Source organism: Galeopterus variegatus, unplaced genomic scaffold, assembly GCF_000696425.1.
Source record: "Galeopterus variegatus unplaced genomic scaffold, G_variegatus-3.0.2 Scaffold264, whole genome shotgun sequence".
NCBI lineage: Eukaryota > Metazoa > Chordata > Mammalia > Dermoptera > Cynocephalidae > Galeopterus > Galeopterus variegatus.
The window spans coordinates 765520-777925 of record NW_007726375.1 but is presented as its reverse complement, the minus strand read 5'-3'; the positions used below and the strand labels follow the sequence as shown (position 1 = coordinate 777925).

At 35.8% G+C, this 12406-nt stretch overlaps 1 protein-coding gene across 1 annotated transcript in view; it reads right to left on the bottom strand.

The window, feature by feature from the left end:
• Positions 1-2777: 2777 nt before the first annotated feature.
• Positions 2778-12406, bottom strand: part of IL1RAPL1 (interleukin 1 receptor accessory protein-like 1) — a 628540-nt gene continuing 618911 nt past the window's right edge. The window contains exons 8-9 of the mRNA XM_008566696.1: positions 4820-4990; positions 2778-4370 (exon numbers count right to left, since the gene is read on the bottom strand). Of these exons, the coding sequence (XP_008564918.1) occupies positions 3652-4370; positions 4820-4990 (890 nt within the window). The 3' untranslated portion in view covers positions 2778-3651. The remainder of the gene's footprint in view (positions 4371-4819; positions 4991-12406) is intronic.

Sequence of the window (12406 nt, the reverse complement as noted above, 5' to 3'; positions counted from 1 at the left end):
TCTCTTAGTTCCATTCAATCATTTTGCTTATACAGTGTCGATGCTATCCTTTGAATTTTAATAAGCTTTCTTCTGGGACTAATGATATAAACTTAAACTAATAAAACAAGAAAAAAATTAAGTGCAATATAAAAAAAATACTCCTTAGAAAAAGGAGACCTAAGGTATCATTCCAGAATCAGAAAATAATTTACAAATGTATGAATCAATCTTTCCTAGAAATGGGGATCCCAATTTATGTAAATGGTATCTGAAAAGTTAATGACTACTCTAGGATAGACAAAACTTACTTAAAGTTTAGGGCTTGGCTCTCAGCTAATATTTGCTGTTGTTATAAAGTGCTAAATAATAATGAAATATGTAAGAAACCAGCATCTATATATTTAAGTTGATAGGGTCAAAATGCATATACCGTGAAGAAAGTTATAATCATAAAATGGTTGGCTGAATAATCAAGTGTTTTAGTGATAGAAATATAGTAGGTTCAGGTCTCAACTCATCATGTCTTGGATTTATTTCATAGAATTGATCTAAACTTAAATCAGGTGGCTACATGATATACAAATATCTTCTCTGCCCATAGGAAACCTAAGGAACGGAGTACAAATTAAATAATCAAAGATTTGAGCACCAGAATAAAGGGTAGTATGCTCATAAGCAGCAAGTAGAGTTTACACTAAAGAACCAGATGGACTTCTGAATTCACAACGTGTCATTTGGAGCCCAAGTGGAGATTGATGAAAAACAGGCAGTATCGACATCACACACATCCAAGTCTGAAAGTCCATTTTCTCCCCCAGCTTGGCTAACATATTCACATTTTCAACTGTGTTTTTACAACTAGAATATCCTTATCCCCCACAGCCCCCACCAAAAAAAAGAGAAAGATGAAACCTAAGTACTAGGGGAAAAACATTTTTTTCTTCTTTTATTGTGAGTTCTAACAGAACTTTTGTTAAACATAGAGCACGTGAACACATGACAGTTTCTTCATTTTTTCTCACATGGAGCTGATAGAGGAATACTTGGGAAGAATGTTTCTAAAGCCATAGATAGCTTCTTTTGCATTTATTTCATTTTTTTAACTATGACAAAGCATTAGAGGAAAAAGAGTTTCTTAAGTTGTGAGAATATCAAATATTACCCATCAATCCCTGAATCATGCTATTCAAAGTGCTTAAATCTACACTAAAAGTAGAACAAAAAATGTACTCCAATGCAGCTAAATTAACACCTATGGATGCCTAAAATATGACTGTGGTCTGATTACTTCCTCTACGTTTATTCCACACTTCCATCGTGCACTTAAAAATAATTAAAAAGAAATAAACCAGGCCATTGCTATGTTTACAGTTTTATAAGCACTGGGGGAGTTTGGAATCCAGTCCAATGAGGTTCACTGCCACCAGTCCCTGACAGGTGTCCGTAGTACAAAGTAAACAATGGCCTTTTCAGATTCTGAAAATAACCCAATGTGCAAAGCTGACCTTAAAGTTTATGTGTCCTTGCAGCTTCAGTTCTGGTTTGTGAAAATGTGACATAGATCCAAGGGAAGCATGGGAATAAAGAACAGATTGTAGAGAAGGACCCAAGTGAGTTGTCAGGAAATAAACACTTTTTGAACAAATAAAAATCAATGCACATCCCAAGGCTCCTTTACCTTGTCACACAGATACTGAGAACTTTGCATTGTTAGAAAATGCTTATACTCATCTCTCATACATTTGCAATTCACACTTACCCTACCCAATGAACTCTATTGCAGTTTACACTTTTTTGGGGGTAGTCAACTCACATCTTAGTATTATGACCAAAACTGTAGAATTGTTTTCTCATTATATGGTGGTAGGAATAAGCCAAACACACAGTAGTCACTACACAAGCCCACAGATGATGACTAGGAGGGAAGATCCTACAATGAATCACTAAAGCAATGTGTAAGTTCTATTATCAGTGTTTTTATCACATTGATTTTTTTAAACTAAATCCTACATAGGTAATATTTCCTTTTAACAACTCTGCCCTCTGCAGGTTCCTTTGTGATTGACTTTGCATCACCCTTAACATGAATATGAATTAGCTGCTTATGTCACTGATTTGAAACATAAAGCTAAATGGTAAGGGATGAATTTCCTGGGAGCATCAACTTTCTGTTTCTGAAATATAGAATCACATAGTTAAAATAAAACACATTCTTTACACAGTAAAAGTAATTATTTTAAACATTTCCTGATCTAATTTAAAACTATTTTGTGTAAATAATGTTTATTTTGAAAATACTGATCTCTGTTGGTATTCATATGTTTGACCTCCTGAGTTCTTATTTAAACACCTTAATATTAATAAATGTTGCTTATGTTCATAAACTGAAACCAAACACTTAATTCTGAATGTAGCATTGAAAATTAAATACAAGTGAGTTAACATTTACATACAAGGGGACCCCACATAAGTTTCAAAGGTTTTCTCTGACTCTTCAGAAAATAACATTTTGTATAATACAAAGTGACAAAACATATTTGATGACACATCCTGTCCTTCCCTTTGGTTTGGAAGCCTTCAAAGTAAATTTCATTTTGACTCACGTTGATCCACCCCTTTGAGTTAACTTGCCTAGCATTTGCACAGAATCTCATTTGCAGAAAAATTATAGAAGGAAAAGAGGAAGTAGAATATTAAACAAAAACAGCCACAAACACATTCATGCCTTTTCAGGAAGTGATCAAATATAGGGCTTCATTTTTTTGTTTGCTTTTTTTCTTTTGTTGTTTTTTTTGTTTGTTTTGTTTTGTTGTTTTTATATATATTTATATATATATGTATATATATATATAAGGGTACATCAACTCATTTAAAAAACAGAAACAACACTCTCCCCATTTTCATGCCCTTGATCTTCTCTTCTTGGCACTCTGTAGTGGTCACTGTCAAGTGACTAGCACACCTTTGGGTCTAGAGTGTATTCTGAAGAACAGTGAATTAAATGTTAAGACAGTTGGACCCACCCCCACCCCTCCACAGAGTTTACATATCATGCCACCATTAGAAAGGGTAGAGGTGGAGAGTGAGGCAGGACAAGGAAGAGATTCAGGGCTCTGACTGGCGGGGCTCTCCTATAAACAAGTGTTCTTCTCATCTTTTTTTTTTTCTCCTCAGTTGGCAATGCTGGCATCCATTGCACTGCTCTCTGAAGGTCGATGTGGCCCAGCTGATCGTAGGCAGAACCCGAGAGAGGATCCGGTGCTCCTTGTCCCATCGGATAGATTTGTCCAAGCACCCCAAGGAAATGTTAAAAGCAAAATAAAACTTTAAAAAAAGGAAATAAAAACCCATTCTAAAACTAAACTAATGAAGCAAAAAAGGGTTTTCTATCTACACATCAGTCTCTTCTTTAAAAAAAATGTAAATTTACAAATTCCAATGACATATAAAACAAAGTCAAAAAATGTAATGGTAAGAGACATGGTAAAACAGGAAGACACTGATGCTACAAAGAAATTCCAAAAAACATATGTACAAGACCCTGTTTTTCCTCGTGTTCTAGAGATTGTAATGCATGTTTTTAACAGCAGCAGTCGAGGATTTAGTTCCAGGCACTGGACTGCAGATTCCACTCAAGCTCCCAGGGATGGGATGTCCCTTGCTTTTCTGTCACCAAATCACACTGGATATACTGGTCTCCCTTGGCAACAGTGGCAGGATGGCACTGTTTGTGTGGGCCTCATCTGGATTCTGCTCCCTGCTTGATTTTGTCTGTGGCCGCTGCCCGTTGATGAGTGTCATAGGGATGTTACAGTAGGTATGCTGATTTCCTATGGAGGTAAGAGGCAGAGTGCCAGTAGGAGGTACGTCGTACTCATAGCTTCGGTAGTAGTGTTTCTGACGCATTTGTGAATGGTACGTATTGTGAAAGGTAGAACGGAGATCTGGATGGGCAGTGGCTAGAGCTGTGGAGGTGGCCGCAGCCATGGAAATGGCCGAGACAGTCTGCAGCTCCCCAAAAGGCCCCTGCTCACTGACATCTAAAGACTGCTCGTGTGTAATGGGTTCTATCCTCTTAAAAGGCATTTCATACTGTAAACGTTTCCAGAACTTAGAGTTCAACTTGTTGCATTTTGGTCCATGCCATTTAATAACCGTCAGGAGCTTGATGGTGTGTTTGAGGGCCTCCACTTCCTGGTAGTTCATAATGCCTCGTAGTTCACTGCATTCGATTAGTATCACTTTAATTTCTCCAGTCACAAGCATGTTTCGAAGTCTGGTCTCCAGTTCAAAGATGCTCCAGCCCCTTCTAACGACATAGTTTGGGGTCATGACTATAATCAGCCTCTTGCTTTGATCTACACATCTTGCCACATCTTCAATGTATGCTACAAAAGAGAAAAGAGTGTATCAGAATGAGTGAATTGAATGATTGATCCAAAAAGCCCTGGTGGATTCTCTTTCACACATTAAACGAGAATTGTTGTTTCCTGGGTAACACCTTCAAAAGATGGTAATAGCCAATGATCACTTTGAAGAGAGTTTGGCCCTGGCTTCTCCTAATGTTAGAAATATTTTTCCCAGGTACAAATCTATCATTTGGTTTCTTTAAATGTCAATGCTCATAAAATGAGATGCTTTATAGAATAATGGAAGTATCTTCTCTGAGGTATCAAAAATTAAATTTCACATGAACACATAAAGACATTTCTTTCTTGAGAAACTATGACACAATTTTTGAAGTAAAGGAACAAAAATTGAAATTCGGTGTAAGAAGCAATGATTACATAGACACTTACACGAATATGCACACTCTCAAGTGAAAACATTAACTTACTTCCAGTTGGGATTAAATCTCTATCTGGTATAAACAATTTATATCCATAATGCTTTTCAAGCATATCAGGTAGGATTTCAAGGGCAAAACGTTCTTCTTCTCCAGTCTCTTGATTCCACTGGTCCGGATCCACTTTGGTGTATGATAAATATGCATCGTAATCTTTATTGTCTGTCAAAAACATTACAGAGTAAAGTTGAAGTCATTACTCTACAAAGAAGACAATAAGACATGAAACCACGTTTTTTCATAAAAATCTCCAAATATCCCATTTCTGGGAGACTGAAAAAAAGAAGCCTTTATTAATCTTCATTAAGAGTTCAATAATGTCAAATATTCTGGGATTAGTTTGGAAGTGAAAAGGGTCACATTTTGATTTTTTTTGTTATTGCTGTTGTAAAAATAGTAGGAGAAAAATCAATGAAAATAATAATGAAATGCTGACTTGCACCATTTTTGATGCACAAATCATAGAGAAGCCACATATTTGGAGAGTAGTAGGCTCTTCCTCTAAATCTTACTCTTGCCTATGGCCATTTTTCCATTTTTTTTTTTAAAAAAAAGAGAAAACTGCACCTGGCTTGACTGTGAGGAAACGATTTTTCAATTGTGTGTGCTGTGATGATTTTCTGTTGTGGATAAAATAAAATAGAACTTAGAATAATTATTTTTTTACTGAGAATCAGTTCTTGGATTTGGGGACTGAGAATATTATTAAACTGAATGATTATAGAAAAACACATTGTCTTACTGGTCTCCATTTATCTCACACACAAAATATTGCCAAATTATTTTTCATTATGCTAATAAGTTTGGCCATAAGAATCAAAAAGTACAATATAAATGAAAGAAATTTGGTAGTAAAATGCGATTTCTCTCCTCACTCTTACCCCTTTTTACATGAGAACTCTTCAAATGTTTGTGGACTACTACCACACGCTTCTCTTTACCTCAATTTTTTTTTTAACACAGTATCCAAAATTTCTCATTCATTGTTTCTAAGAATAAGAAATCTTTTATCCTCTGGAGAGCCTCTCATTTGTCAATTTCCTTTTTAGGATATGATATCAGGATTCATAGTTCACCTCAGTTCTACATACTGTCAATATGCCGAATCTATTAATATCAATATCCTTAGCTCTCTGCCATGCTTCCCTGAGGATCATCAGTGTATTACTTGATTATGAGATCAAGTCAAATTGAAACACTTTATAAATTTCAGAATAAAATTAACTCTGCATTAGGCATAAAATTTAAAATATTTAAGGTATAAAAACGTCAAAGATGGACATCCTTGACTGTTGCTCTGGATGGCTTTGGGACACTCCTTTTGATTTCAAGGACACTAAAGCTGAGATCCATATATGAGTGTTAATTCTAGTAGTCTGATAATCCTGAGCCATCTAAAAGTTATTCTGTGATTATAAGTTTTCAAGGCAAACTTGGAAAACTGTTTACTGCACTTAAAGTTAACATGGGTATATAAGAAACTAACAATTTCACTCTAGGATCCCAGGAAGAAAATCTTCAGCTATGGAAGACTTTTTTAAAAAAAAAATCGGCTTTCGGGGCCGGCCCGGTGGCGCACTGCTACAGTGCGCCGCTTGGGAGCGTGGCGGCACTCCCGCCAAGGGTTCGGATCCCACATACAGACCGGTTCCCGCTCACTGGCTGAGCGAGGTGCGTGGGCGCAGCACCGAGGGTTGCGATCCCGTTGCCGGACACAAAAAAAGACAAAAAGGAAAAAAAAAATCGGGCTTTCAGGAAAAAATACATTTTTGAGAATATTCTTCATCCTAAATACATCATATTTTAGTATGTCTTTTATTCTTCAACTAGAATATAGTTGTACGTATTATGGGTACCACTCAATTTTCACCAAAAATAACAACTATATCTATGGTACCATTTGTTGATACAAACACTTTAGTTGAGTGAGCAATCACAGAAAATAGCACATAATAAAACTAGTATGTAATATTAGTTAATATTTAAAATTAAAATATTAATTCATTAGTTATTCACATGCATTACCTATTGGATATTAATCTTCCTTTGCAATATTAGTCAGTATCTTCCAGTCTAGTAGGAGATGCAGACAAGTCAACAGTCCATTTCTAGGGGATTAATGTGTTACTAAGCATAGTAAAGGGTCACAGGCCAAAAGGAGGACTTCTTAAGTCAGACTGTGGATTGTAGTATTTTGCACATATACAAGTTGAGTATCCCTTATCCAAAATGCTTGGGACAAGAAGTGTGTTGGATTTCAACTTTTTTTTTTTTTTTTGGATTTTGGAATATTCGCATATATATATATAACGAGATACCTTCTGGATGGGATCCAAGCCTAAACATGAAATTTATGTTCACACATGGCCTAAAGATAATTTTATACAATAGTTTTAATAATTTTGTGCATGAAACAAAGTTGGTGTACACTGAACCATGGTGTCACTATCTCAGCCACCCATGTGGACAATCTGCAGTTGGTCAGCATTACCATCATTCCTGACTCTGAATTTATAAGCCACTGATAAGCAATCATTTTCTTACACTTATTCACGCATAAGTACTTAACAGTAAAAAATATGATGTACCATTAATACAGTGAACAAACAATGTGTTTGGGGTAACTAAATAGCACAGTAGCATCACCAGAGCACCTGTATCATCTGTTAAACGACAGCCTCCACCTACGATGCTATGTTTTGAGCATCTGTGTTTTGACTGCAAACTGTCACATGTGGTCAGGTGTGGAATTTTCCCCTGGTGGCATCATGTCAACACTCAAAAAGTTTCAAGTTTAGGAGCATTTAAGATTTCGGATTTTCAGATTAGGAATGCTCAGCTGGCACTACTTTCTGTCTGGAAAGGTGCTCTCTTCCAGTTTGCTGCAAAGTACTACAAAGTGTCAAAGCTCCCCTAAATCTGGGTTGTGTAAACACTAGATCCTTGTCTTCTCTAGGCTTAAAAATATTTTAAAACCAGATCAACATGAACAACAGAAGACTTGGGAATCAGAAGAGATGTAAATAACCAGTCCACCCACACTGGTAAATTCCAGAGGGATATCACGACATTGTCTGCTTCTGGTTCCCCTGTCTCTTCTATGGACACTTCTTTTCCAACCCATAAATACTGTCATTCACCAACATGTTCTCTGTGGCTCACTTCATTTTTCTCTCAGCCCACTTTTCTTTAATAATCTAATTTCCTCCTATCACATCAACAATCACTTCTGTATAAATTGTAGATGTCTCCCTAATCTAGATATCCAATTCTGTTCTCTTCCTCATAACCCACGAACAGTCCCCCACTCCTACCTGTAACCTGGACCCCTTAATTTGGACATTTAGCATGAACCTCACATTTAACATGCTCACAAAATAATAAGTTTCCCATCTCAAACTCTGTCCTTTACATTTTATTTCACTTTAATTTTAATATCATAACAAGCTTACTTTAATATCTAAACTTCAGATGCATGTATGACTTATCCTTTTTCTTTACCAATACTCTCATAGCCATTCATTGGTACAAATTGTTTGGATTCTATTTTCTTTCTAGGTCAGGCCCTGCACATTTCTCAGCTATTAAATTATAGTTTACCTGATTCTTTCCATTTCCTTCTCCTTCTGGAGAACAGAGTCACCAAATTCACGTTACCAAACCTCACCACCCATCATGCTTTATGGTAGCTCAAAAAATATCTATTGCTACTGATTGCCTAAATAACCAGTAGCTAAATCTGTAGTTGATTTTCCTTGAAGTTGATCCTGACTTTCCTGAGTTGGAGGTAATCTCTTTTTTCACGTATTATATTATTGAACTCGTATATTACCTTCTCTCTTAAGACTACAAGATCCTTGCCTCAGGTATGTGGCTAGGATTTAGTAGCTACTCAAACATATCTGTTCATGGAATAAATGAATGACGTTTCATTTTGTCATCACATGAGTCACATCCTATAGCTAGTTCTGAGGATTTCCCAAGACCTGGGCCATTTCTCAGGAGAGATGGCTTTGGAGATGTAGACTCCATGCTGCCCGGACTCCTCAAGAGATTACCAGGAGATGTAGGGTCAGAGTTTAGTAAGGCTCCTTTGGAATAGTCTTGAGCTGTAGTTTCTCACTGTGATTCAAGAGAAGACCTTACGTGTCCATGTAAACGCCTCTTGGAAAGTGATTTTCAGACTTGACCATGATTGATAACTGTTTGGAGGTCTTGTTAAAATGACCGCTGGGCCCCACCTCCAGGTGAGTTTCTCATTCAGTAGGTCTAGAGTAAGTACTGAGAATCTGCATTTATAGCAAACTCCAGGGAGATGCTGCTGCTGGTCCATGGGTCACACTTTGAGGAACTCTGTTCTAGAACAGGGTATATGCATGTGGAGTTCTCAATGACATCAAGCAGCTGCAGTCAGCTGCCAGGTAATTGACCAGAGCACCATGAAAACTAAACCTTGCCCTCCTTGGCTCCATGATAAATGGTCCTAATGCTTAGAGGGCATGCATTTCAAATATAATAGCTGAAAATATACATTTTTATCAAAAAGGGATCTTGATTCTTGCCTAGAGTAATATAGGAAGTTAACATATTAACCTCAGATAAACTTCAGGAATTGGTGCTACGGCCTCATTCAGTTTTCTTTCTCTTTATATCATCTGGACAAATTTATAGCATTTAAGTTAATATCTCCCAGTTTAAAAGGTGTTGTTCACAAGAAGATTATCTTTGTAGAAAGCCCCTTGCAAGCATCTTCAGCACCATCTTCAAATCAATGGGGCAGTTTATTGATATCTAATTTCTTTCTTTCCCCAGAGTCTATGTCAGTGCTGTAATGGGTTAGGCATTTATTTACCACCAGAACCAAACCCATCTTAAAAGCTGTCAGACTGCAAACAGAGTGCCAGATACCATATTAAATTCAGCAATGTTTCCTTACTCAAAATCATATGAATTCTAAGGTTTCTTCCTTTTCCCAAGTACCGACTGAATATGCATCTTGGGTAATATCTCTTGGATAGTTTTTGATATCTATAAGAACATATACTTACAAATCTTAATGTATATGAGATTCATGTGACTGGTGAAACTTTAAAAAAGTTGACATTTTTATAACCATTTTTTGGTTATGTCCTTTTTAAAGGACAGGGCTAAGATAATTTAGATTCAATGCTGGTTTATAAACAACTTAAAAGTAGTCACAGGTGGTATAAGAGTCTATTTCTTACTCTGAGCTTTATTCACTAATTCTTTCCTTCTGTACGTTAAGCCACCAACTATAATTCTGTTCACTGCAGAGATGGAAAACAGCGGCTGTACACACTCTTTGTGATACTTCTTTATAATCTCAAAGATAGTCCTTAAGTTATTCTTTTTACAACTTTCATGAGATTCTGGCTGAGATGCCCCATCAAGAAACAAAGAACAAACGAAAAAAAAAAAAAACCAGGATCTAATCAATCAACTAGTTGTTTTGTTAACTGAAGTCAAGCAACAGGTTTGGCAGATTTTTCTCCTTAAATTGAATTAATTACTTGCTTTGGTGTTTTATAAACATATCTTTTAGGGAGAAAAGGGAAGTTTGGACCCTGCAAAGTTAAGAAATAAAAACACAGATTTAAAATATTTTTAAGAAATCTTGATGGATAAAGGAAAAAATGGAACTGTGTATCAGGAATGAAAAAAAGGTTTGGACTAATGAGTACAAAACTATGCTATCTACCGTAAGTGCACCATTGTGCAGTATATGCATGTATTGAAACAATTCACTGTGCCCCACAAATATGTACAAATAAATATTAAAATAAAAAAGAGAAAATAGATCAAAAATAATAAAGAAAAAGTGCTCGGAAAGGTGATAAACACATCCTTCTCTTTCACATGAGAGAATGTTATCCTTTTTAAGAAGATTGAGAAGCCAAGGGATCCTTGGAATTTTTAGAGTAATACAGCTTTTAAGAAAATGTAGATGGAAGATTCCCTTTCAAGATGAATGTGGTGGCTATATTGGATCTGGGCTAAGAAAGAGATTTTACTGACAGTAGAAATGGTTTGAGATTGACATCCGGGTCTTTGGGAGTTTTTAACCTTTAAAAACCTACTGAATAGTTGTCAGATGTTATTGGCAGCTGGCCATTTCTTTTTTTTTTTTATAATTCTCAAATATTTGTAAGTCATGCAAGTGAAGTTGGCTAGCGACAGAAGCCATCATTCAGCAGATGGGTTACCAAAATGAGATTTTGCATGTTTAGGTGTGGCATATTACTACAGAAAACTGTGATAATTTAAAATTAGCATTGATATAGTTTGAAAAAACAAGAATTTCCAAAAATTAAGCCACATTTCTTAGAGACATCTTGAGATGTCTCAGATTTGCTACCTCATGCTTCCTCACATTTCCAAGATATATTTTTTCAAATAAAAAACCCTGAAGAGATTGATTATATATCTTTGAGTTAACAAATATTAGATAGATATAATCTTAATAACTTGATTTTGTGATTATTGAATGTCGTTGTTTTAATAAATCTCACTTTTCATTTCAATTCTGTCATGGTAACCTCTGGCAATTGTATTCTAAAATAAAGCTGCTTAAGTTTTACACTGAAATTTTAAAAATATTCTTCAAGTTTACATGTTTCACCATTTGATACTTTTCTGGACTATTTGAACCTATAAGCTCTCAAATTCTTAAATGTGACACTCATTAAAATATTTATCATGCAATATCATGAAAAAAACCAAAAACAGCTGAGTTCAAATCCTGACTACCATAACTTTTTATATAACTCAATTGACTATGTTTCCTGATCTATAAAACAGCACCTTCTTGAATATATCTATTACTAAATGAGTCTCCACCATATAGAAAAATACCTGTCCCAAAGAAGTCATTCAATAGATACTACTTTCCTTCCCTTGTATCCTTAAAAGGGTAGCAGGCAACTTAGATGTCAGAAGTCTTAAGAGGATAAGTCGAAGAGTAGTAAAGGGAGCGCAGGATTTTGAATAAGAAGGCTTGGTTTTTACCTTTAACAGTTTATGACTTTGGGCAAGTCATATGCCAAAAACAACTATACAACTCTCCTTCTGGAATTCAAAAACTCATTTTAGATTGTTCCTGTATATGCAAAAAATCCTATAGAGTTTCTACATGATTTACAGAGGTACTGTGTTTCACTGATGGATGCGAGGACAATAATTCCTGAGTCTATGAATAGTGACCTTGCAACTGAAGGAGAAAGAACAATAAATTCTATGGCTTAAGATTGCATAGGTGCCAGTTTGTCTCTTATGACTGAAATGGAACAGATGTTCATGTTTTCCAAAGGTGGGAGGTGGAGTCTATAAAAGATTGCTCTAACTCATTATGTCCAATATCTGTAACAACTCCCAATGTAAGGCTAGGAGATCTTTTCCTTAATTTTAAAAATAGGAATCATATTAGTGATTTTCGTGTTCTTATAAGCTTGCCCTGATGTCATTATGAGTAAGCATACCTCGCATACCTCATAGTTGGGGGTAAAGGACAAAAACAACAACAGAAAACACTTTGCACCCTGAGAAAAGCAAATGTAAAGC